The 26,828-nt window shown below is 41.6% G+C and overlaps 1 protein-coding gene across 4 annotated transcripts; it reads left to right on the top strand.

Moving 5' to 3' along the window:
* Positions 1-479: 479 nt before the first annotated feature.
* Positions 480-25,025, top strand: LOC127451274 (protein FAM234B-like). 4 transcript variants are annotated; one of them, XM_051715834.1, is made up of 13 exons: positions 480-590; positions 3,066-3,482; positions 3,552-3,668; positions 7,420-7,614; positions 20,152-20,267; positions 20,476-20,626; positions 21,128-21,263; positions 21,893-22,090; positions 23,608-23,686; positions 23,767-23,928; positions 24,011-24,119; positions 24,203-24,411; positions 24,498-25,025. In XM_051715834.1, the coding sequence occupies exons 1-13, from the start codon at positions 554-556 to the stop codon at positions 24,498-24,500; spliced, it is 1,929 nt and encodes a 642-aa protein (XP_051571794.1). In that variant the 5' UTR covers positions 480-553; the 3' UTR covers positions 24,501-25,025. The 4 variants fall into 4 exon arrangements, 3 of the variants coding, with proteins under 3 accessions (XP_051571794.1, XP_051571796.1, XP_051571795.1); XM_051715835.1 differs by lacking the exon at positions 480-590 and adding an exon at positions 2,570-2,938; XM_051715836.1 differs by lacking the exon at positions 7,420-7,614 and having other exon boundaries at positions 543-590.
* The last annotated feature ends 1,803 nt before the right edge of the window (positions 25,026-26,828 follow it).

The raw sequence follows: 26,828 nt of genomic DNA, 5'->3' as shown, positions 1-26,828 counted from the left end.
CCTGTCAATCAACTCTAGAATGCACATGCGCATTAGCTATACAAGCCAGGGGGATAATAATAGCTTTTTGGCATAATCTGGAGTAAAAAAATCACGATTTATGATTCCATTGTTGTCAGATTTTACTGCTGATTTGAAATATGTTCTTTGATCGTAATCTTGACCAACTATTTATGAGATTTCGGTCTTTCTCCATTCATGTAGATATGAGCTGTACTGACATGACTGGAAATAACCTCCCAAGAGCGTTCCAGACATGCCTGACAGTCACGTTTGATGAAAATGTTCATATTTTCGATCTGTCTAATCTACTAGATGCATATTCTTGTATTATTATTATTATTATTATTACTATTATTATAATACCCCTGAATATACATTCTGTTGTCTGTTTTTTTGGATGCTTTTTGAAGTTGAAATTGTAAAATATTTCAGAAAGACCCTAATGGAGAAGACTGTATTTCCCATGATGCATCTGTTCAGAGCGGCGTTTGACGCGCATCGGAGTGTAGCGGTAGCAGCAGCACGCGCGTCTCTGTTATCATCGCGTGCAATGGCTGCAGCTCTCTCTCGCGCGCTTAAATTGCCGGGTGAGTCAAAATATTAATCGCAAATAAACGATGAAATTATTTATAGCGATAAAACGGTTGAGATGTGACCGCAGTGACGGACACGTTTTGTTTAGTGACGTCAGTGATGATTCATTCTTATTATGACGTTATAACGATATGATGCATTTAAACTCTGCACGAATAATGAAAATACGCGAAGATCGGAGTGTTTGATAATAATAATTAGACGTTTAAACTGGATCAAACGAGCATGTGCAGACGCGACGCGTCAAAACTAGAACGCTCTGGTTATAAACGACGCTCTCTCTGTACACTGCAGGAATAAATAGATTATAAATAACACAAAATTCAGTAATAAATAATAATCAGAATTGACTAGTTAAACACACTGTGCTGGGATTGAGTTCCCTAACAACACTATACCATGTTAATATCATGTTTTATAGATACTCACCATGTTAATATCATGTTTTATAGATACTTACCATGTTAATATCATGTTTTATAGATACTTACCATGTTAATATCATGTTTTATAGTTACTTATGTTAATATCATGTTTTATAGTTACTTATGTTAATATCATGTTTTATAGATACTTACCATGTTAATATCATGTTTTATAGATACTCACCATGTTAATATCATGTTTTATAGATACTTACCATGTTAATATCATGTTTTATAGATACTTACCATGTTAATATCACGTTTTATAGTTACTTATGTTAATATCACGTTTTATAGATACTCACCATGTTAATATCATGTTTTATAGTTACTTATGTTAATATCACGTTTTATAGATACTTATGTTAATATCATGTTTTATAGATACTTATGTTAATATCACGTTTTATAGATACTCACCATGTTAATATCATGTTTTATAGATACTTACCATGTTAATATCATGTTTTATAGATATTTACCATGTTAATATCATGTTTTATAGATACCATGTTAATAGATACTTACCATGTTAATATCATGTTTTATAGTTACTTATGTTAATATCATGTTTTATAGATACTTACCATGTTAATATCATGTTTTATAGATACTTACCATGTTAATATCACGTTTTATAGTTACTTATGTTAATATCACGTTTTATAGATACTCACCATGTTAATATCATGTTTTATAGTTACTTATGTTAATATCATGTTTTATAGATACTTACCATGTTAATATCATGTTTTATAGTTACTTATGTTAATATCATGTTTTATAGATACTTACCATGTTAATATCATGTTTTATAGATACTTACCATGTTAATATCATGTTTTATAGTTACTTATGTTAATATCACGTTTTATAGATACTCACCATGTTAATATCATGTTTTATAGTTACTTATGTTAATATCATGTTTTATAGATACTTACCATGTTAATATCATGTTTTATAGTTACTTTTGTTAATATCATGTTTTATAGATACTTACCATGTTAATATCATGTTTTATAGATACTTACCATGTTAATATCATGTTTTATTGATATTTACCATGTTAATATCATGTTTTATAGATACTTACCATGTTAATATCATGTTTTATAGTTACTTATGTTAATATCATGTTTTATAGATACTTACCATGTTAATATCATGTTTTATAGATACTTACCATGTTAATATCATGTTTTATTGATACTCACCATGTTAATATCATGTTTTATAGATACTTATGTTAATATCATGTTTTATAGATACTTACCATGTTAATATCATGTTTTATAGATACTTATGTTAATATCACGTTTTATAGATACTTATGTTAATATCATGTTTTATAGATACTTATGTTAATATCACGTTTTATAGATACTCACCATGTTAATATCATGTTTTATAGATACTTACCATGTTAATATCATGTTTTATAGATATTTACCATGTTAATATCATGTTTTATAGTTACTTATGTTAATATCATGTTAATAGATACTTACCATGTTAATATCATGTTTTATAGTTACTTATGTTAATATCATGTTTTATAGATACTTACCATGTTAATATCATGTTTTATTGATATTTACCATGTTAATATCATGTTTTATAGATACTCACCATGTTAATATCATGTTTTATAGATACTTATGTTAATATCACGTTTTATAGATATTTACCATGTTGATATCATGTTTTATTGATACTTATGTTAATATCGTGGTATCTTTTGAAGCTTTGGAGTGCCATGTAAATACTATTGTATATGAATATAGTAATCACTCAGTTCCATTGAAAAACTTTATGTATTTGCAAGGGACGTCTCTTTAATAATTTTCTCAAACAGGTACACTGAAAAAAGGAGCGATTTCTTCCTGGAGTGACCCTTAAAATGAGTTTTATTGGTGAATGTATTTCGATTCAGACGTGCTATATGTCATTTCTGCCCCATACACAAAGACTTGATTAGTCTGAGTTTGTTGATGTTTACTAGGTGTTTTCAGTAGTCTGTGTTTATGTGTGTTTGAGTAGGTAAGAAGTGTTCAGATCTGGGCGAGTATGATCCTCTGACGCAGGCGGACAGTGAAGATGAAACCGAAGATGATGATCTGGTTCTCAATTATCCTCATAATGGTCTGAGTCCGGCGGTCCCGGAGCTGAGGGGACGTGTGAGGGATGAGGAGGAGTTTGATGAAGCTGACGACGAGTTGAGAGTTCAGAGAGAGGGGGCGGGGCATGAGACAGGGGGGGCAGGGTTAGGGCGTGGTCAGGCCGGAGACTCTGAGGAGAAGGTGATGCGTGTGCGAGGGGTGGTGCGGAATGCTGTGTTTCTCCTGCCGTTGACCTGTGCTGCCGTGTTGGTGCTGCTGTGTGCGTTTCTCATTCCCTGCCCACAGGGGATGTTACACAACTCACTGCAGTGGGAGGCAGAGCTCGGAGACGTGGGCGGTGAGTGACTCTCAAACACATAAACAATCTCAATGATCGACGAATGTCTAAATGTGTTCTTGCTCTCAGGTGTGACATCACCTCCTGTTGCATTGTGGGATGTTGACGGAGATGGACTGGACGACGTTTTGATTGGTGTTATGAACATCGCCAACAACAGTCAGCCAATGAGCTCTCAGAGTAAAGGTGAGCGCACCACCAGGAACACGAGTCTAGTTTTATAGAATAATAACACATCTAGTTTAATGTCAAAGACATTTGAAGGAAAAGACACAAACTTTAACATTGGCGTGAAAAAGCGTTGTCTGAAAGTTTAAACAAGTTTTAAAAGTTTGAAGTTTATACAGACATTACAGTTCTTAGCATGTCTAGCATGTTTTAACACTTAGCTAGGTGTTGTTAGCATGTTGTAGCACTTAGCTAGGTGTTGCTAGCATGTATTACCACTTGGGGGCAGTGGTAGCTCAGCGGTTAAGGCTCTGGGTTACTGATCAGAAGGTTGGGGGTTCAAGCCCCAGCACTGCCAAGATGCCACTGTTGGGCCCTTGAGCAAGGCCCTTGACCCTATCTGCTCCAGGGGCGCCATATCATGGCTGACCCTGCACTCTGACCCCAGCCTAGCTGGGATATGTGAAAAAGAAGAATTTCACTGTATATGTGCAAAATGTATAATGTGTGATAAATAAAGAAAATTATTATAATTATTAATTAATTATTAGCACTTAACTAGGTGTTGTTAACATGTTTTATCATGTTGCTAGCATGTTTAACACTTAGCTAGGTGTTGCTAGCATGCATTAGCACTTAGCTAGGCATTGCTAGCATGTATTAGCACTTAGCTAGGTGTTGTTAGCATGTTTTATCATGTTGATAGCATGTTTTAACACTTAGCTAGACGTTGCTAGCATGTATTAACACTTAGCTAAGTGTTGTTAGCATGTTTATCATGTTGCTAGCATGTTTTAGCACTTAGCTAGGTGTTGCTAGCATGTTTTTTCATGTTGCTAGCATGTTTTAGCACTTAGCTAGGTGTTGCTAGCATGTATTAGTACTTAGCTAGGCATTGCTAGCATGTATTAGCACTTAGCTAGGTGTTGTTAACATGTTTTATCATGTTGCTAGCATGTTTAAGCACTTAGCTAGGTGTTGTTAGCATGTTTTATCATGTTGCTAGCATGTTTTAGCATGCCACTAGCATGTTGCTAGCATGTTTTAGCATGCCACTAGCATGTTTCTAGCATGTTTTATCATGTTGCTAGCATGTTTAAGCACTTAGCTAGGTGTTGTTAGCATGTTTTATCATGTTGCTAGCATGTTTTAGCACTTAGCTAGGTGTTGTTAGCATGTTTTATCATGTTGATAGCATGTTTTAACACTTAGCTAGGCGTTGCTAGCATGTATTAACACTTATCTAAGTGTTGTTAGCATGTTTATCATGTTGGTAGCATGTTTTAGCACTTAGCTAGGTGTTGCTAGCATGTTTTTTCATGTTGCTAGCATGTTTTAGCACTTAGCTAGGTGTTGCTAGCATGTATTAGCACTTAATTAGGTGTTGTTAGCATGTTTTATCATGTTGCTAGCATGTTTTAGCACTTAGCTAGGTGTTGCTAGCATGTTTTATCATGTTGCTAGTATGTTTTAGCACTTAGCTAGGTGTTGTTAGCATGTTTTTCATGTTGCTAGCATGTTTTAGCACTTAGCTAGGTGTTGCTAGCATGTATTAGCACTTAATTAGGTGTTGTTAGCATGTTTTATCATGTTGCTAGCATGTTTTAGCATGCCACTAGCATGTTGCTAGCATGTTTTATCATGTTGCTAGCATGTTTTAGCATGCCACTAGCATGTTGCTAGCATGTTTTATCATGTTGCTAGCATGTTTAAGCACTTAGCTAGGTGTTGTTAGCATGTTTTATCATGTTGCTAGCATGTTTTAGCACTTAGCTAGGTGTTGTTAGCATGTTTTATCATGTTGATAGCATGTTTTAACACTTAGCTAGTCGTTGCTAGCATGTATTAACACTTAGCTAAGTGTTGTTAGCATGTTTTATCATGTTGCTAGCATGTTTTAGCACTTAGCTAGGTGTTGTTAGCATGTTTTTTCATGTTGCTAGCATGTTTTAGCACTTAGCTAGGTGTTGCGATCATGTATTAGCACTTATCTAGGCATTGCTAGCATGTTTTAGCTCTTAGCTAGGTGTTATTAACATGTTTTATCATGTTGCTAGCTTGTTTTAACACTTAGCTAGGTGTTGTTAGCATGTTTTAACACTTAGCTAGGTATTGTTAGCATGTTTTAGCATGTTGTTAGCATGTTTTAGCATGCCAATAGCATGTTGCTAGCATGTTTTAACATGTTGCTAGCATGTATTAGCACTTAGCTACATGTTGTAAACATGTTTTATCATGTTGCTAGCATGTTTTAGCACTTAGCTAGGTGTTGCTAGCATGTTTTAGCACTTAGCTAGGTGTTGTTATCATGTTTTATCATGTTGCTAGCATGTTTTAGCACTTAGCTAGGTGTTGCTAGCATGTTTTATCATGTTACTAGCATGTATTAGCACTTAGCTAGGCATTGCTAGCATATATTAGCACTTAGATAGGCATTTGTATCATGTTTTAGCACTTAGCTAGGCATTGTTAGCATGTTTTAGCACTTAGCTAGGCATTGTTAGCATGTATTAGTACTTAGCTAGGCATTGTTAGCATGTTTTATCATGCCACTAGCATGTTGCTAGCATGTTTTAACATGTTGCTATCATGTATTAGCACTTAGCTAGGCATTGCTAGCATGTTTTAGCTCTTAGCTAGGTGTTGTTAACATGTTTTATCATGTTGCTAGCATGTTGTAACACTTAGCTAGGTGGTGTTAGCATGTTTTTTCATATTGCTAGCATGTTGTAGCACTTAGCTAGATGTTGTTAGCATGTTTTATCATGTTGCTAGCATGTTTTAGAACTTAGCTAGACATTGCTAACATGTTTTAGCACTTAGCTAGATATTGTTAGCATGTTGCTAGCATGTTTTAGCATGCCACTAGCATGTTGCTAGCATGTTTCAACATGTTGTTATCATGTATTAGCACTTAGCTAGGCATTGCTAGCATGTTTTAGCTCTTAGCTAGGTGTTGTTAACATGTTTTATCATGTTGCTAGCATGTTTTAACACTTAGCTAGGTGTTGTTAACATGTTTTATCATGTTGCTAGCATGTTTTAACACTTAGCTAGGTGTTGTTAGCATGTTTTATCATGTTGCTAGCATGTTTTAGCTCTTAGCTAGGTGTTGTTAACATGTTTTATCATGTTGCTAGCATGTTTTAACACTTAGCTAGGTGTTGTTAGCATGTTTTATTATGTTGCTAGCGTGTTTTAGCACTTAGCTAGGTATTGGTAGTGTACTAGCATTTAGCTATGTGTTGTTAACATGTTTTATCATGTTGCTAGCATGTTTTAACACTTAGCTAAGCATTGCTAGCATGTTTTAGCACTTAGCTAGGTATTGTTAGCATGTTTTAGCATGTTGTTAGCATGTTTTAGCATGCCAGAAGCATGTTGCTAGCATGTTTTAACATGTTGCTAGCATGTATTAGCACTTAGCTAAGCATTGCTAGCATGTTTTAGCACTTAGCTACGTGTTGTAAACATGTTTTATCATGTTGCTAGCATGTTTTAGCACTTAGCTAGGTGTTGCTAGCATGTTTTAGCACTTAGCTAGGTGTTGCTAGCATGTTTTATCACGTTACTAGCATGTTTTAGCACTTAGCTAGGTGTTGTTAGCATGTTTTAGCATGCCGCTAGCATGTTTTATTATGTTCAACTGGACCGCACGTTGGCCAAGTGCTTGCATCTGTGTTAACGTACTTCCGTAGTGTACATTTTGGCCTTTATATGCAAAATAGAAACTTCCATGACTCTTCTGACCATGTGTGTTTGTGTGTAGAGTACAGTGTGTTGGCAGTGAGTGGCATCAGTGGGCATGTGTTGTGGAGGCGGATGCTCAGAGAGCCACTCATCTCACTGCAGTGTGGACTACAGACAGGAAGTGCTGATCCTCACAACAGGAAACAGTCACTGGAGACGTCTGCTTGTATTCTGATCAGCTCCAGTCACATCATCAGCATCAACGCCTCCACAGGTCAAACACACACTCTAATTTAGTGCTTTATTATCATGTCGTAACATATACAGTCTGTATGTGCAGTGAATGAGCGGCGCTCTGTTGTTCACACTCGCGGCTCATGATTCGCTTCTGTTTTCAGCGCTGTATATTAAACTACTGTGAAGTCGCTAACAGACTGAAACTCAAAGTTCTGCCTGGAGTGTCGCGCCAAAATAAAAGCCAGAGGGCTTTAAGTATTAAGAAATTATGACTGAAATTGTATTATTGTATAATATAACTACAGTATATTATTATAATTATTAACAAAAATAACAAAAATAATATTCGTTTATTATGTATTACAATAATATTTAAATTGATTAAGTAATGTGATATCACAACTAAAGTGAACACAAAAGTGATCCACTAAATAATCCACATACAATGTGAAAAAAGTGTCAATAGAACTGAATTAAATTGTGCTGCTGAATTATCCAGTCCAGTAGTTAACAATTAAGGTTTTATTTATAGGCTAATTCTTTTAATTATTTTCTGTCTACTCTATTTTATAATGAAATGTGTAGTTAAACAAAAAGTGGTTTCAGTGCATTCGTAATAAAAAACAACATTTAGAATTAAATTATTCCAAAGTCTAATTTAAAATAATTTTTATTTTGGTGCATTACATCTTAATACCAGGTGTAAACAGGGTTTATACACAGAAAAAAAAAATAGTAAGATTTACTTAATTTTTATTTCGCAAGTTTTTGCACACTTTTTTTCTAAGTAAATTTTAATGCTATAAAATAAAACTTCATGCCATAATATTGATTAAAGTGAGTGAGTAAATTTAACTTGAACATTTCAGTTGATACATTAACTATTACCAACAAATCTAATGTACGTTGTACTTAAACATTAAAGAATCATTTTATTTGAACATTTCACATACTGAATTTACCTTTTTGACACGTTTAATCACTTACCACATGACAAGTGGAATCTTTCCACAGGGAAGTTTAATGCATGCTTTTAATCTATTGGACAACATCATCTTGCATTATTGGCAGTTGATCAAAATCAACAATAAAAACAGTGGAAATAAACTTGCAAACAGTGAAACCATACAAGCTAATTAATTATTCAATCCTGGTGCAAGCTGAGAACACCAGCTTTGAAAAGATAAGTAAAGGGAGTCACGTAGTGCCATGCGAGGGTGAATGCTGCGCACTTTGCTAGTTTTAATACTTTTTGTGTCATAAACCGGTGAGATTTGATACACACTGATTCTTAACTGTTCTAGGGAGACAATATGTCAAAGAATTCAAAATCCTGGAGACATTAAAAGACACTTGCATGCTCAAGCTGACGCACCCGAGCAGCAGGCCGCAAGCCCGGGACTCATTTTGGCCAGTGAGGTGAAAGAGATCCAGCGTCAACTGTCGAACATGTCGGCAATTCTGACGAAGGTCATTGCTAACTTGGAGGATCTTGCTGTAATACGTCGATCGATCACTGCCATGGAAACGAAATTCACTGAGTTGGTTACAAGAGTGTCGAATGTTGAGAAATGGATCGATTATCTGGAGTCATCGGAGAGGGAATTAGCTGCTAACCCGCTAGCGAAGGTGGATTTGGAGCGCATATGGGAAAAGTTGGAAGACCTTGAGAATCGTAACCGGCGAAACAACATCCAAATTGTTGGAATTTCTGAGGCCTGGTGAAATGGTGATATGGTGAAATTCCTAGATGAGCTCTTCCCGAGTCTGCTCGACATAACAGGCCATAAGCTGGAAATCGAGCGAGCTCACAGAGTTCCAGCTCAGAGATCCGTGGAGGGAGACAGACCCCGATCAATTCTGCCCAAATTTCTGAGATCATCCGATAAAGATCTTGTGTTACGCAAGGAGTAAAGGAAGGCTTTCTTGGAAGAACCACAACATTTTCTTGTTCCCAGACTTTGCGAATTTGACAAGAGAGAAATGTGATCGATTCAAGGAATGCAAGAAACTCTTACATCAATGGAAGATCGCTTTTTTATACTGATATTCCCGGCCAAACTGAGAATAGATACTAAGGATGGCCACAAAACATTCACTTGCCCACAGCAAGCAACGTTGGTGCTGTCATGCGCGGTTTAATGCACACGTTTTCTTTTTTCTGTTTTTTTTTTTTTGTTTTGTTTAGTTTTGTTCAGGGGGAAGTTCAGGGTTTGATTGTTGCACCAATGTGGAATGCGGTCTTTATAATTTTTTGACACACAATCTATTTTTCTACTATATCAAAATGTCAGATGTTAGTATGAGTGGATTGTCTCTCTCCACATGGAATGTGAATGGATTGTGGCACCCCATAAAAGAAGGAAGGTTATTTCTTTTCTTAAACATAAGAAATATGATATAGTGTTCCTTAAAGAAATCTTTCCCTGCAGGAAGCTGAAAAATTTGGGAAGATATGGGGTGGACATGTTTTCTTTAATGTTGGCTCAAGTAAGAGCAGGGGAGTCATTATATTGATTAATAAACATTTACAATTCAAATTTCTCAAACAGATTAAAGATAAATTAGGAAGAGTCATTATTGTTTCAGCAGAAATTCAGGGGCAAAGGTTGATTTTGGCTAATATTTACGCACCTAACGTTGATGATCAGGGCTTTTTTATAGATCTTGAAGGGATGTTGCAAACCGCTGGCACCCCTCATGATATAATATTGTGAGGAGACTTTAATCTTTTGATGGACTCAGTCTTTGATCATAGTGAAGCAAAAGTGTGGAAGCCCCCTAGAGCAACATTGATGCTTCACAGTATGTGTAAAAAATCTTGGTCTTTTGGATATTTGGAGACTTTTGAACCCATCTGGTAGGGACTATCGTCATGGTTACTGGTGTAACCTCCGTTCCCTGATGGAGGGAACGAGACGTTGGTGTCGATGTAGTGACACTAGGGGTCACTCTTGGGAGCCCGAGACACCTCTGGTCTTTGATAAAAGGCCAATGAAAATTGGCGAGTGGTATTTGCATGCCACTCCCCCGAACATACAGGTATAAAAGGAGCTGGTATGCAACCACTCATTCAGGTTTTACGCTGAGGAGCCGATATAAGGTCCGGCCATTTCAGCGGGTAGTTCAGCGTTGTGGCAGGAGGGACCAACGTCTCGTTCCCTCCATCAGGGAATGGAGGTTACACCAGTAACCATGACGTTCCCTATCTGTCACTCACTCGACATTGATGTCGATGTAGTGACACTAGGGGTCCCTATACAAAACGCCACAAGGCTGAACTGTGTTACGTGAACTGGCGGTGTGTGGTGGGCAGACTTGCTGTGTGCCTCATAGCCAGCACACCAGGTCGACACGTAACCTCCCCCAACACAGTTATGAGTGTCGAACGGCCATTTTTGGGGACAAGTCGACTACCCAGAGATAGAGACAAGCTTAACCCAGTCGTGGCCTCTTTCCCCTTCTCTTTTTCCACTCCCTAAAAGAGAAGGGGGATTATCCGACTGGGCCGCCAGGTCTAGTCGGTGGGTGTCCCTCCCAAGGGGAGGACACTGTGGAGACCACACCTCGCCCCAAGAGAGGGGGGGATATTTAAGTGGAAGAATACATCACATGGTCTTTCCAACCATGTGGAGAGCCTTCAAGGTAGATCCTACCCAATGGGGGAGGAGTTACTACAACATGGAGACTGGGGCAGAGGGGCTCTGCCCAAGGAAGACGCAGTTTGCCAGCAGGGAAATGAATTAGCGGAAGATATAGATCGCATGGGGTTAGCCTTACAGGGAACCACCACATGCGGAGCACCTACCCCAGAACCGGGCTCTTAGTTAGCGGATGTACTGGGCCGGCAGCGAGTCTCTCCGAAAACTCGACTGCCACAGGGCTCGGAGGAAGTCAACCAGGGAACAACTTTTGTGAACACTACTGGGAATTAACAGCGCACATCTTCAGCTCAAAAGGAGGTGGAAGGCGCTATGTGCAAGCGATACACCCGTCCGGCTATCCCGGGCTTATCCGCTTGTGTTGCGTGCCACTACCTGGGACGAAACCGGTTCCACCCGGAGGTTGTAGAACCTTGCAAAGGTGTTGGGTGTTGCCCAGCCCGCTGCTTTGCAAATGTCTGTTAGAGAGGCACCTCTAGCCAGGGCCCAAGAAGCCGCTACACCATGGGTAGAATGGGCTCGTAGCCCTACCGGGGGTGGCATGTTTTGGGCGAGATATGCCATAGTTATGGCGTCAATGAGCCAGTGGGTGATCCTCTGCTTGGAGACAGCGCTTCCTTTCCGCTGTGCGCCAACGCAGACAAAGAGCTGCTCAGAGACTCTAAAGCTCTGCGTGCGATCCAAATAGATGCGTAAAGCGCGCACCGGACACAGCAATGACAGGGCTAGGTCTGCCTCCTGGGGCAGCCCTTGCAGGTTCAACACCTGGTCCCTAAAAGGAGTGGTGGGAACCTTGGGCACATAGCCCGGTCGGGGTCTCAGGATCACGTGAGAATAGCCCGGACCGAACTCCAGGCACGTTTCGCTGACAGAGAACGCTTGCAGGTCACCTACCCTCTTGATGGAAGTGAGCGCAGTCAGGAGGGCAGTCTTCAAGGAGAGTGCCTTAAGCTCGGCTGACTGCAAAGCTCAAAGGGGGCTCTCTGTAGACCCTGAAAAACTACAGAGGTCCGATGAGGGAACGAGGCGCGACCTGGAGGGATTCAGCCTCCTGGCGCCTTTTAGGAACCTGATGATCAGATCATGCTTCCCTAAGGACTTACCGTCAACTGCGTCGTGGTGTGCTGCTATGGCAGCAACGTACACCTTCAAGATGGAAGGGGACAGCCTCCCTTCCAACCTCTCTTGCAGGAAGGAAAGCACTGATCTGACTGCGCATCTCTGGGCGTCTTCCCGACGGGAAGAACACCACTTAACGAACAGACGGCACTTAAAAGGCATACAGGCGCCTCATAGAGGGAGCCCTAGCCTGAGTGGATGTGTCTACCATCGCAGGTGGGAGACAGCTTAGGTCTTCCGCGTCCCGTCCAGGGGCCAGACATGGAGATTCCAGAGGTCTGGGTGCGGGTGCCGGATGGTGCCCCTTCCCTGAGAAAGAAGGTCCTTCCTCAGGGGAATTTGCCCGGGGGGAGCTGTCGCGAGGAGCGTGAGGTCCGAGCACCACGTCTGGGTGGGCCAATAGGGTGCTTACCAGGACGACCTTCTCCTCATCCTCCCTGACCTTGCACAGGGTCTGTGCAAGCAGGCTCACTGGGGGAAAACGCATATTTGCGAATGCCAGGGGACCAGCTGTGTGCCAGCGCGTCTATGCCGAGGAAGGCCTCAGTCAGGATGTACCAGAGCGGGCAGTGGGGAGGATTCTTGGGAGGCGAACAGGTGCACCTGTGCCTGTCGAATCGACTCCAAATCAGCTGGACCACCTGAAGGTGGAGTCTCCACTCTCCCTTGAGGGTAACCTGTTGTGACGGCGCGTCCACCGAAGTATTGAGGTTGCCCGGGATGCGAGTGGCTTGCAGCGACTTGAGGTGCTGCTGACTCCGTTGGAGGAGACGGCGGGCGAGTTGTGACATACAGCGGGAGCACAGACTGCCTTGGCGGTTGACATATGCTACCGCTGCCGTGCTGTCTGTCCGAACTAGCACGTGCTTGCCCTGGATCAACAGCCAGAACCTCCGCAGGGCGAGCAGAATTGCCAGTAACTCGAGGCAGTTGATGTGCCAACGCAGCCGCAGACCCGTCCAGAGGCCAGCGGCTGCGTGCCCGTTGCCAACAGCGCCCCAGCCCGTTTTGGAGGCGTCTGTTGTGACCACGACGCGCCTGGAGACCAGTTCTAGGGGAACACCTGCTCGTAGAAACGAGAGGTCGGTCCAAGGGCTGAAAAGACGGTGACAGACCGACGTAATGGCCACGCGGTGTGTCCTGTGGCGCTATGCCCATCTCGGGACTCGAGTCTGGAGCCAGTGCTGAAGCGGCCTCATATGCATCAACCCGAGTGGGGTGGCCACCGCCGAGGATGCCATATGCCCCAGGAGCCTCTGAAAAAGTTTCAGTGGAACCGCTGTTTTCTGTTTGAACGCCTTCAAACAGGCCAGCACCAACTAGGAGCGCTCATTAGTAAGGTGCACCGTCAAGGAGACTGAGTCCAACTCCAAACCGAGAAAAGAGATGCTCTGAACCGGGAGGAGCTTCCTCTTTTCCCAGTTTACCCAAAGTCCTAGTCGGCTGAGGTGTGAGAGCACCAGGTCCCTGTGTGCGCATAACATGTCTCGAGAGTGAGCTAAGATTAGCCTGTCGTCGAGATAGTTGAGAATGCGAATGCCCACCTCCCTTAACGGGGCAAGGGCAGCCTCTGCGATCTTTGTAAAGACGCGAGGAGATAGGGACAGGCCGAAAGGGAGGTCTTGTACTGATATGCCTGACCCTCGAACGCGAACCGCAGGAAGGGTCTGTGTCGAGGAAGGATCGAGACATGAAAGTACGCATCCTTCGGGTCTACCGCCGCAAACCAATCTTGATGCCGGATGCTCGCTAGAATGCGTCTTTGCGTCAGCATCTTGAACGGGAGTCTGTGTAAAGCCCGGTTCAGTACTCGCAGGTCCAAGACTGGCCGCAACCCACTGCCTTTTTTCGGTACAGTGAATTAGGGGCTGTAAAACCCTTTCTTCATCTCGGCTGGAGGGACAGGTTCTATCGCGTCCTTCCGTAGGAGGGTAGCGATCTCCGCGCAAGGTAGCAGCGTTTTCATCTTTCACCACGGTGAAGTGGACACCGCTGAACCTGGGCGGATGCCCGGCGAAGTGAATCGCGCAGCCGAGTCGGACGGTCCGGACCAGCCCTCGTGACGGACTGGAAGGCGCAAGCCATGCGTCCAAGTTCTGCGCAAGGGGGACCAAAGGGACAATGTCATCAGATGTACCGGCAGGTGGGGCCTCGCGGCGGGGTGGAGCTCGAGGTGCCACACCACGTCGTGGCCGTGCTGAGTCCGAGGACATCGAAGCATTTACCTGGCTCCTTGTGACCACCCCGGAACAGCCTGTGACGGGGGAGGAAGAGGCCTGTCCTCGTGACCCGTGGAAACTGTCACATCGGGGGCGGATTTGTGCCACAGCTGCTCACCTCACGCTCCTCGCGACAGCTCCCCCCGGGCAAATTCCCCTGAGGAAGGACCTTCTTTCTCAGGGAAGGGGCACCATCCGGCACCCGCACCCAGACCTCTGGAATCTCCATGTCTGGCCCCTGGACAGGACGCGGAAGACCGCTGCTGGAGCGCCAACCTGCCAAATGGAGTGGTGGACGGTGGTCGTGATGCCAGCCGTACACACTGGATACGTGACCCAGGGAACAAGGAAACCACTCTGCTGAGCTCTTGAGTACTGCAGCCACTTGGGCATTCGCAATTAAATGCAAAAGGTAACAAAAAGATGAAGATCTGCTTACCAGCTCTAGAGCAGCGGGTTTCGTTGTCCCTGGGTCGCCCGTCTCAAGGGCGCTTTGAAGCCTTTCACGGGTTCTGGGCAGCCGCGAGACGGGTGGCGTCTGCTTCCTGCGGTGGGCTCCACGCCGGGGCCAGGCCGAAGGGGCGGGCTGCGGTGGAGCCGGTGCAGTCACCGCAGGGGGACGCCCTTGGCGATGAGTAGATGGGGTGCAGGATCTTGAGCCGCGCCGGGGCAGGATATGCTGGCTAGCATCCATCTACTTCTCTACTATCGAGAACTCGGCGTGAGACGAGCCGGCGGACTCACCCGGAGACGAGCATGCTGGGGAATGGGACCCGGCGGAGGCGGTCCCATTGGGATCCCCAAATCGCCCCCAGTGCTAGCCGCGCTGGCCTCAAACCCGTGGGTAAAAGGACCGAGGCGGGAGCCTCTGGGGTGGCTCGCTTTCTTACAAAGGCGAGCCGCGACCGCAACGTTGCCATGGACATATTCTCGCAATTAGAACATGACCATCCACGAACGCTGTCTCCGCGTGAGCAGTGCCCAGACACGAAAGACAGTGATCGTGACCGTTAGAAGGCGAGAGATAACAAGCACAACCAGGAATAACACACAATCAGAAAAGCATCTTTAAAAAGACGCATCTTTAAAAAGACGTTCCATGTGTGCGCTCTTTTAGAGAAATGTATACTCTTTTAGAGGGGAAAAATGCTCTTTCAGAAAATATACTCTCTAGTTTTTCTGCCGAAGCACCCAGGGGCGTTCTCTGCAGTGCACCAGTGCAGAGGAGGGAGAAGCCGCTGAAATGCGCCGTCAGATCCAGCAGAGGTTAATGAACAATAGTATTCAGCTCAGTGAGCATGTCCATTCGGCTCCGAAGAGAAAATCTGAATGAGTGGTTGCATACCAGCTCCTTTTATACCTGTATGTTCAGGGGAGTGGCATGCAAATACCACTTGCCAATTTTCATTGGCCTTTTATGAAAGACCAGAGGTGTCTCGGGCTCCCAAGAGTGACCCCTAGTGTCACTACATCGACACCAACGTCGAGTGAGTGACAGATAGGGAAACATTTTTTCATCAGTCCATAAGATTTATTGTAGAATAATTTTTTTTATATATTTCTAAATCCCTCATTGAATCTGTTGTTGATTGTTCAGTTGGAAATATCTCAGATCATGCCCTGGTGAGTTTAAGCAGGTGTTGCCACATATAGAGAAAAATAAATCTTATAGTTGGCGCCTTAATGTGTCCCTTTTGCAAAATCCTGATTTCCAACAAATGTTAAAGACTGAAATCAATGTTTATATGGAGACCAACTGGTCCTCAGTATCCTCTGTGGGCGTGGCTTGAGAGGCACTTAAGGCGGTTCTTAGGGGTCGGATCATACAGTATGCCTCATTCATTAAAAAATCCAAAGCACGAGAACTTGTGGAGTTGGAAGGGACTATTAACTGTGCAGAGGCAGAGCTGAAGCGCCGTATGTCGTCTGATGGTCTCAGAGAATTGACCCGATTGAAATACAGATATAATACTATTTTGTCGTGGAAAGTGGAGTTTTGGTTGTTCAGGGCAAGACAGTCATACTTTGAGTCGGGGGACAAAGCATGAAAACTTTTGGCTAGATATATAAAGCAGAGAGAGTCTTTTTCTACCATTCTCTCAGTGAAATCTGCTGGTGGTGAAATATTTACCTCGGCCATTGATATTAATAATGCTTTTAAAGAATTCTATCTTGATCTCTATAGGTTCACGTCTTCATCTACTGATGAAGATATTAGAAACTTTGTGGAACCATTAGAACTTCCTAAACTGAAGACTGAACAAAAAAACTCTCTTGATTCTGAGATAACCTTGGAGGAACTTGATGAGGTAATTAAGGCCTTACCTACAGGCAAGACTCCGGGGACAGATGGTTTTGCTGCTGAATTTATTTTAGATCTTATGCTACAGAACTGGCCCCACTTTTGCTAGAGGTTTAATCAAATAAAATAAAATAAAATCACTTTTATTGATTTGATTTGATTTGATTAAATCTCTAGCAACCTCTACCATTTATACTGAATCATTAAAGAATGGGAAGCTTCCACCAACCATGACACAAGCCCGGATCAGTCTGATTCTTAAAAAGGACAAAGATCCAAGTGAGTGTAAGAGTTACCGTCCAATTTCCCTGATCCAACTAGACGTTAAACTTTTGTCAAAAATTCTGGCTAATCGATTAAGTAAAGTTATGACATCTCTTATACATATAGATCAGGTGGGATTTATTCGGGGCCGCAGCTCTTCTGATAATATTAGGCATCTCATCAATATCATGTGGTCAGTGGCGAATGATCAATCTCCGGTCGCTGCCATCTCACTTGACGCCGAAAAGGTGTTTGATATGGTAGAATGGGGATATCTTTTTAAGATTTTGGAAATGTACGGGTTCGGGAATACTTTTATTGGATGGATTAAGTTATTTTATAGACACCCTGTAGCAGCGGTACATAAAAATGGATTAATTTCAGATTATTTTACTCTGGATAGGGGCACCTGGCAGGGTTGCCCTCTTTCCCCATTATTGTTCTGTCTTGCCCTGGAACCATTAGCAGCCGCGATAAGAAAGGAGGACGATTTTCCAGGGGTGATGGCGGGAGGTGTGGTGCATAAGCTTCTGCTTTACATACATGATATTTTATTATTCATCTCCGACCCCACTAGATCTATGCCTTGCCTCCACAGAATTATTAATTCCTTTTCTAAATTCTCAGGATACAGAGTTAATTGGTCTAAATCCGAAGCTTTGTCTCTGACAGCGTACTGTCCAGTAACGGCTTTTCAGCCGGGCGCCTTCCAGTGGCCCAAACAGGGAATTAAGAATTTGGGAATTTTATTCCCATCAAATTTGTGTGATTTAATTAGAGTTAATTTTGACCCTTTAATAAAAAGATTTTCGAGCGATGTGGGCAGATGGGCTTCATTACATTTATCTATGTTTGGGAAGGTTAATATTATTAAAATTAATTGTATTCCAAAATTCAACTACCTGCTACAATCTCTCCCTATAGGTGTCCCCCTCTCTTATTTTAAGCAATTTGATAGCATAGCGAAGTCCTTCATTTGGAATGGTAAACATACTAGATTAAATTTCAATAAATTACAAAGGCCGATTGACAAAGGTGAGCTAGGCCTACCCAAGATTTTGTTTTATTATTATGCATTCGGTCTCAGACATTTGGCTTATTGGTCGCTTCCACCTGAGAGAGCCCCTCCCTGGTTTTGTATTGAACAGGAAGTTCTTGCCCCTATTTCACCATTACAAAGCCTTTCTATCAAACTAACCGGAGAAGTTAAGTTACCCCGTTATCTCACATTTAAATGTTGCCTCAAGCATATAGCTGAACCCTAAACTATGCATTAATAAGTCCCCTTTTTGTTGGTCTGAGTGGATTGTGAGGGGGGGTTAATACACTCGGTGATCTTTATGAGAGTGGTGTGATGAGATCCTTTGAAAATTTGGTTCAATATTTTGGGATCCCCAGATCTCAGTTCTTTAGGTATTTACAGCTGTGCCACCTGCTCTGTACTATTTTTGGGAGTAGTATACACCCCCCTAAATCAGCAGATACTCTAGGAGTGGTGATTTCTGCTTTTGGAAAGGGTCATTAGGCATCAGTGTATTACTCCTTATTAATTCAGAGTCTGGGGGATGGAGTCTCTACCACTCTCAAGAGATTATGGCAGAAAGATTTAAACCTAGAATTGGAGGAGAGAGAATGGGCTAGGATTTTAAAAAACATAAAAACTGCATCGAGAGATGCAAGGGTGCGCCTTATACAATTCAAGATTTTACATCGGTTCTATTGGACCCCCTCTAAATTGTATAGGCTTGGTCTTAAAGATGGCGATGCCAATCAGAGGAAGGAGACATGGCCCATGTTTTTTGGTGGTGTGCTGAGATTCAGAAATTTTGGTTGAAGGTACAGAGTGTTCTGTGTGACGTGTTGGGCATTCGGATTTCGTTTTGCCCCAGACTCTCTGTTTTGGGTGATGGGGCGGTCATCGACGTAGGTAATACATACATAAACAATTGGGTCCTCACCAGTGCGATGATAGGCAGACAGATTGTTTTAAGGGGTTGGAAGTTGGTGGGAGCACCCTCAATTCGGGAGTGGTGCGAAGAGATGGGAAGGGTGGCAGCCTTCGAAGAGGTATCATGTAGAAGGCTGGGAAATGGGATTCTTTTATTGGGAAATGGGGTAGATATTTGATGTTTTTGGGGGGTTCTCACAGTGGGTCTGTGGAGAGAGAGGTATAGTTTAGAGTTGTATATTTATTATAGGTATGTGTGTATATATATATATATATATATATATATATATATATATATATATATATATGTGTGTGTGTGTGTGTGTGTGTGTGTGTGTATATGTATATGTTTATGTATGTGTATGTATGTGTATATGTATGTATATATTCATTTGGGGTCGGGTGGGGTTCTTCATTGGGGTGGGGAAGTAGTGGGAGTTAATGTTGAATCATTGTATATATTTTTCTTTGTTTTGAAAATTAATAAAAATGTTAATCACAAAAAACAATACAATACTTGCAATTTTATGGTAAAATATTATAAAAATATGTTTTTTAGAAGTAAAAAGTATGATTTACCTTATAGTTAATGGTGAGCATTTGTATCATGTTTAACAAGACAATACATCTAATGTTTTTTATAGTAAACTATTCTTAAAATTACAGTGAATAACAGTATTTATTAATTCTCAGAAGTCTCTGTGTGACCCATCACATATGAATATATTTTATTCAAATATTTATACTTATAATTTTAGATATCATTTATGTACATTGGAGTGTTTTATATTGTTTAGATAATATTTACTGCATTATTTTAGTGTCATGTGTGTTGTTTAGTGTGTCCCTAATGTGTTTTGTGCTCCCACTCTTGATGAACTTTAGGGTGTTTTCACATTTTAATTTTATTCATTAGTTTTTGAATTGAATAGTTTTAGTCAATCGAATCGGTTCTGTAATGAGAACTGTTTGGCCCAATAGGGGAAAGGGGCAGATGGTCACTGTATTTTCAGTTGATGAGGATTTGTGTGACAGTGTGTGTGTATAATGTGTGTTTCAGGCAGGACGTCCTGGACTGCAGCTGTCAGTGACGTGAAGTCTCACGCTGTTCTGCTGCCGGATCTGCAGGGAGATGCATTTCCAGAACTACTGATCGCAACACTACCAGCTGACCAGGTCACATCAAACTTCAACACTGACCTCTGACCTTCACCACCTCATATTCAACAATGATTTGTTTCTATGGCAACGTTCATAATGTTAAAATTAATCCATCTGTCAGTGACTTTAGCAAAACATTAAAGAACTGTAATTAAACAAGATAAAACTGTTTTGCTTGCTACTGTCATGAAGTTGAGGATGATGGTCATTCTGATCTCTGCAGGTGTCTGATCTTGCACTCATCTTGATCTCAGGGAGGTCAGGAGCACTGATTGGCCAGCCGGTGAACTTTAACCTCACTGCACAGGGGAAGCTGATTGGTCCGCTGCTGCATGAGACGGCGACAGGAGCTTACTACATCCTGTTTGGACTCGGTGAGTGTCACACACTTTCAGTTTACAAACACTGCATCAGGTTTTAAGTAATAGTTTCCTCATTAAAAAAGCTGTACTTCTAAAGAAATTATTTGTAATTCTGGAATATATGTAGGAAATCATGATCACTGACATTAAAATGAAGATTCCAGTAATATCAGTAATCTTATAAAAGCTGTTTTATTCTACATGGAGAGACTGCACACATGTTAGAATCACATGACCAGCTGAATACTACTCACTTAATCTCAGTAACCGTCCTGTTATTGAACACTTTCACTCATTGATTAAAGTAATCATGACTGACTGTGAATACTACATTTCTACAATAGCAACTGAAACTGAAAACTACTGATTTTAAATTATGCTGCATCCAATCCACTAGGTGTCAGTGTAAGTCTAAAACAACATGAACAAGAACTTACTTCGTGCACCTTTAATTAATGGATATTAATGATCTCTTAAATCATATTGATAGTGTGTGTGTGTGTGTGTGTGCAGGCACTGTAGAGGGTGTGTCTCTCAGTTATATTTACAGTCAGGCCACTGGCAGGACAGCCGCGTCTAGAGTCCGACTGAAGGACCCCGACTGGGAACGACTTAGAAAGATCAATACATCACTCATACACATCAGCAGGTGACAGCAACTACAGAACTACAACAAACACTAATACAACACACATTACTGCAACACACACAACCACAACACACACAACTACGACACACACTACTGCGACATACACAACCACAACCCACACGACCATAACGCACACGACCACAACGCACACAACTACAACACACACTGAAAACAACAGCATGTAAATACAGGACTGAATCTCTTCAGTGATCATTCTGAGTGTGAATGCTCCTGAGCTCATGATGATTGACAGTGATTACTATAGCAATGGCTGTAAACAACAAACCATTACAGTTTACAGTCACATCATTAGCAGTTAGAAATATGTGTGTTTACATCTTAATGTCTAGTGTTTTTATAGTATTTTAAAGATGTTTGATTATTTGAATATAACTTGATAATAATGTAATTAATTTTAAGTCACTGCTGTAGCAGCAGATTTAATGTAAATGTGGAGTAACTGTAAATAACTGAACTGTGTGTGAACAGAATGAGATGAAACACTCACTGGATTTAAATGCAGTGTGAATGTGGACAGCAGATATAATGAACACAATCTACCTCACAAATAACATACTGTACAATCTTACTGAAACTTGTCTATCTGTCTGTGTGTATCTGTCTGTCAGTGGCTCTGAGCAGGTGGAGTTCTTGTTCCCTCTGGTGGCTGGTTTGTGTCATAATCACAATAATCTAGACAGCATGTCGGTTCTGAACACGAGTCACAGTGATTGGATCCTGGTTTGTGGAGTGAACAACACACTGTCTGTTCTGAAACAGAGTGACACACATGCTGCATGGACTCTCAGTCTCACCTCTATGCACAGGTGTGTGTGTGAGTGTGACCAGAATACCACCCTCGCAACCACATAGCAACACCATGGCAACCACCCAAGCAACCACATACAGTAGCAACATGCTAAAAACCATGCAAAAACACACTACCAACCACATAGCAACACTATGGTAACCACTTAAAACACCTTGGCAACTACATAGCAACACCATGACAACCACCCAAAACACCCTAGCAACCACATAGCAACAACATAGTAACCACCTAAAACTGCCTAGTAACACCATGACAGCCACCTAAAATACCCTAGCAACCACATCACAACAAAATGGCAACCACCTAAAACTCCCTAGCAACACCATGGCAACCACCCAAGACACCTTAGCAACTACATAGCAACACCATGGCAACCCTCAAAACACCCTAGCAATCACATAGCAAGATGATGGCAACCGCCCAAAACACCCCAGCAACACTATGGCAACCACTCAAAATGCCCTAGCAACCACGCAGCAACATGCCAAAAACCATCCCAAACACCCCAACCACACCATGGCAACCATCCAAAACACACTACCAACCACATAGCAACACCATGGCAACCAAATAGCGACACCATGGCAACCATTTACAACACCTAGCAACCACATAGCAACACCATGGTAACCACATAGCGACACCATGGCAACCACATAGCAACACCATGGCAACCATTTACAACACCTAGCAACCACATAGCAACACCATGACAACCATCCAAAACACACTACCAACCACATAGCAACACCATAGCAACCACATAGCGACACCATGGCAACCACATAGCGACACCATGGCAACAATTTACAACACCTAGCAATCACATAGCAACACCATGGCAACCACATAGCGACACCATGGCAACAATTTACAACACCTAGTAACCACATAGCAACACCATGACAACCACCCAAAACACCCTAGCAACCACATAGCAACAACACGGTAACCACATAAAACTCCCTAGCAACACCATGACAGCCACATAAAGCACCCTAGCACCCACATAGCAACAAAATGGCAACCACCTGAAACTCCCTAGCAACTCCATGGCAACCACCCAAGACACCCTAGCAACTACATAGGAACACCATGGCAACACCCTAGCAACCACATAGCAAGATGATGGCAACCATTTAAAACACCTAGCAACCACATAGCAACACCATGACAACCACCCAAAACACCCTTGCAACCACATAACAACAACATGGTAACCACCTAAAATTCCCTAGTAACATCAAGACAATGATCTAAAGCACCCTAGCAACCACATAGCAACAAAATGGCAACTGGCCAAATTCCCTAGTAACATCAAGACAATGATCTAAAGCACCCTAGCAACCACATAGCAACAAAATGGCAACTGGCCAAATACCCTAGCAACTACATTGCAACATGCCAAACACCCTAGCAACTACATAGCAACATGCCAAACACCCTAGCAACCACCTCCAACCCTTTGGCATCATGTCAGTGAGTTTTGTGATGTTGTGTGTTTGTTTTCAGTCGTCCAGTGTCGGGTCACTTTAATGATGACGGTGTTCCTGATCTGCTCATTCATCAGTCAGCCAATGGCATCAGGAAGGTGTGAATATCATTAACATCTCATTAACTTAATCACATGCAGTGAGTGGAGTCAGTGCTCAGATTCTGTGTCAATCACAGGTACAGATCATTGATGGAGCGCTGGGGCGGAGCTTATGGGAAGCGGAGTTTGTTTGTCCTCGTCTGGCGGTGGAAGACTCGTCCGTTCTAACCACGTCCGGCCAATCGGTGTTCCTGTTCTGGGCAGGAGATCCCCTCACACAATTGCAGAACGTTACCAAGGCAACAGAACATTGTGTTGATGATGTAATACTGTGTTCAGTGTAGAGGTAAAGTAGAATTGAGTTTGATTGTGTTTCTGCAGGTGGCTGCAGCCGAACCGGTTCTGCGCAAACTCTTCCTGCTGCATCCGTACTATCCCATAATACTCTTGCAGCTGAGCAGCACCACAGACACCATTCTCACGGCAACAGGTGACAGATGCATCATCAGTGTTGGGGAATGTTACTTTATTGTGTTACACCATCATTAAACATCATCTGTCTCTGTGTGTCAGTGAGTTATCAGCCCCTGCAGAAAGACGCGTCGTACATCAGCGTGTCGTCTCGGCCCACGTCCGGTCTGGGACTCGGAGATCAACTGCTCAAGAGTTTCAGTATGAAAGCAGCGATTGCGGTCAGTCAGATCGTCCCACTGGGAGACGCGAGCAGAGACGCCGGCACTTTCCACATCAACAAGTTTTTCAGACGCATGACCTTCAAACAGGTCAGAGGTCACGGAGAGCACTCACATCTGTGGCAGACTTCTGGAGATCGTATAGTTTTGATCAGTTGTTTTGTTTCTCTCTACAGTGAGTTTATCCTGCACATGAATATGATTCTCTCCGTGTGCTGACACGTCCTCATTCCCTCCGCTGGAATTCTCCTGGATTTTCTGTTCCTGAAAGTTGCATGTGTGAATTCTTTTATTTGTTTCTGTTCATCTTCTGGTTCATCTTTACACAAATAGGCCAGTAAGACTTGAATATAATCTTAATGATTAAATATGTGTATATACTTGATCTATTTAAACATAAAACTTGATCTTAGAAGTCTGAGAAAAAGGAAAACAACATTAAAGTTGCATCATACTGTTACAGTTCACTAAACATGTTTATAATTCCTGGTTTTGTGTTTTTCAGCTTTTGTTGTAGATATTTTTCACACTGTACAGTATTTATAGAAGTGAATGGACACATTGTGTGTTTAATGTCAATGACTGAAGTACTGATGTAAATACTGAAGAAATAATGATGTAACTAAACATTTCATTCCACTTTGAAATATGTCTAATATTTGTGTGCTAAAGAGATGAAAATAATAAATGAAATCTCTGTTATATCTCAGTTGATTCTCTTAGACACCGGTATGTTTAGATGCTCATTAAAGATGAAATGTGTTTAGGACGCTGTTAAATGTAAAACATGTCTGGAGTCGTGCTCACTGCCCCCTACTGACACATTCAAACATCAAGTGGTGTCTAAAGTTTAATTTGTAGGTAATTTTATCACATTTTTTGTAAATGTATGTAGCTATTGAAAACTCCTGAAATTAAATTGAAACAGATTTCTGGCTTTGTCAGGTTTTTAAAACTAGATTATTTTTGGTATTCATTAGGGTATTTATACTTTAGGGGGTCAACTTAAAAACTTCATTTTGACATTTGAACAATCTTTTTAAATTTTGACGTCACAATGATTACTGTCATTTAATCAAACAGGATGGAATATTTTATAGCGAGACAAAACAGCCAATACCACAGAACATTACAGAATTAATCAAATCCATGGTGAATAATTACTGATGTTAGTGCATCTGTTTTCCCACCAAAACTGATGTCACTTCCTGAAGAATGATGTCACTGAGGAATTTAAACAGATATTACAAAAGATTAACATGATACAAAGTGATATTGAGGACTTACAAAAAAAGCTGTAGGGGGTCTGGGGAGCTCAGCGGTAAAAGACGCTGACTATCACACCTGGAGTCACGAGTTTGAATCCAGGATGTGCTGAGTGACTCCAGCCAGATCTCCTTAGCAACCAAATTGGCCCGGTTGCTAGGGAGGGTAGAGTCACATGGGGTAACCTCCTTGTGGTCGCTATAATGTGGTTCTCGCTCTCGGTGGGGTGTGTGGAGAGTTGTGTGTGGATGCCGCGGAGAATAGTGTGAAGCCTCCACACGCACTCCATCTCCACGGTAACGCGCTAAACAAGTCACGTGATAAAATGCGCAGATTGACGGTCTCAGATGCAGAGGTAACTGAGATTCGTCCTCCACCACCCGGATTGAGGCGAGTCACTACGCCACCACGAGAACTTAGAGCGCATTGGGAATTGGCCATTCCAAATTGGGGAGAAAAAAGAAAAAAAAAAAAGCTATAAATTGATTACCAATTAAAACAATATTCATATTGTAATTAGATTAAGAATAAAAGGAAGAAACGCCTTGAACATTTTTAAATGCTCCGACATTAGTGCTCAAAACTAAAGTAGTTAAATTAGTTAAAATTCACCCCAATGTTCTGTCTATATATTCCATTAAATTAGCAGAAAAGACCCAGCTGACATTGGAGTAAAACTTGTTTTGCACTATTATAAACATGAACATTCATCCTGTATAAAATGTGTTTTATTATATATGAATCAGTTTATGTTTGACCATGTAAAGATATAAATATATGTAGTTACACCACAGCATTGTAGAATTCTTCATAACTCAACCATGTATGTTCCTTGGACTTATTATTCTTAAAAATCCTTAGACATAAGATTTTAAGTGTTAATAACTCAATCTACTGAGTACATTGAAACTATAGTATACACTATCTGAGTACAAATGAAGTACAGGTGTTTATTAAATAAGTTTATTAAATGATTGACTGTCATAAGCTTCTTTATTTGAGCTGTTTGTGTATAATCGATAGTCAATTCAAGTAAAATTATTAAGTAGAAACAACAACATTTGAATAGCAAATCTGAGTTAAGTATACTCGCGTCTAGTTATGGTGATTTAAACTATTTGAACACCAAGTTAGGTTAACTTAATTACACAAGTTTTGGAGAAGACATTACTCAATTAACTTGAGGGAATGAGTTTACTCAATCATTTGAGTAAAGTCAACTTAGTGTTTTCAGGTGTTTA

The sequence above is a fragment of the Myxocyprinus asiaticus genome, chromosome 14, assembly GCF_019703515.2.
Source record: "Myxocyprinus asiaticus isolate MX2 ecotype Aquarium Trade chromosome 14, UBuf_Myxa_2, whole genome shotgun sequence".
In the NCBI taxonomy this organism is placed as follows: domain Eukaryota; kingdom Metazoa; phylum Chordata; class Actinopteri; order Cypriniformes; family Catostomidae; genus Myxocyprinus; species Myxocyprinus asiaticus.
This window is presented reverse-complemented; position numbering and strand designations above follow the sequence as displayed.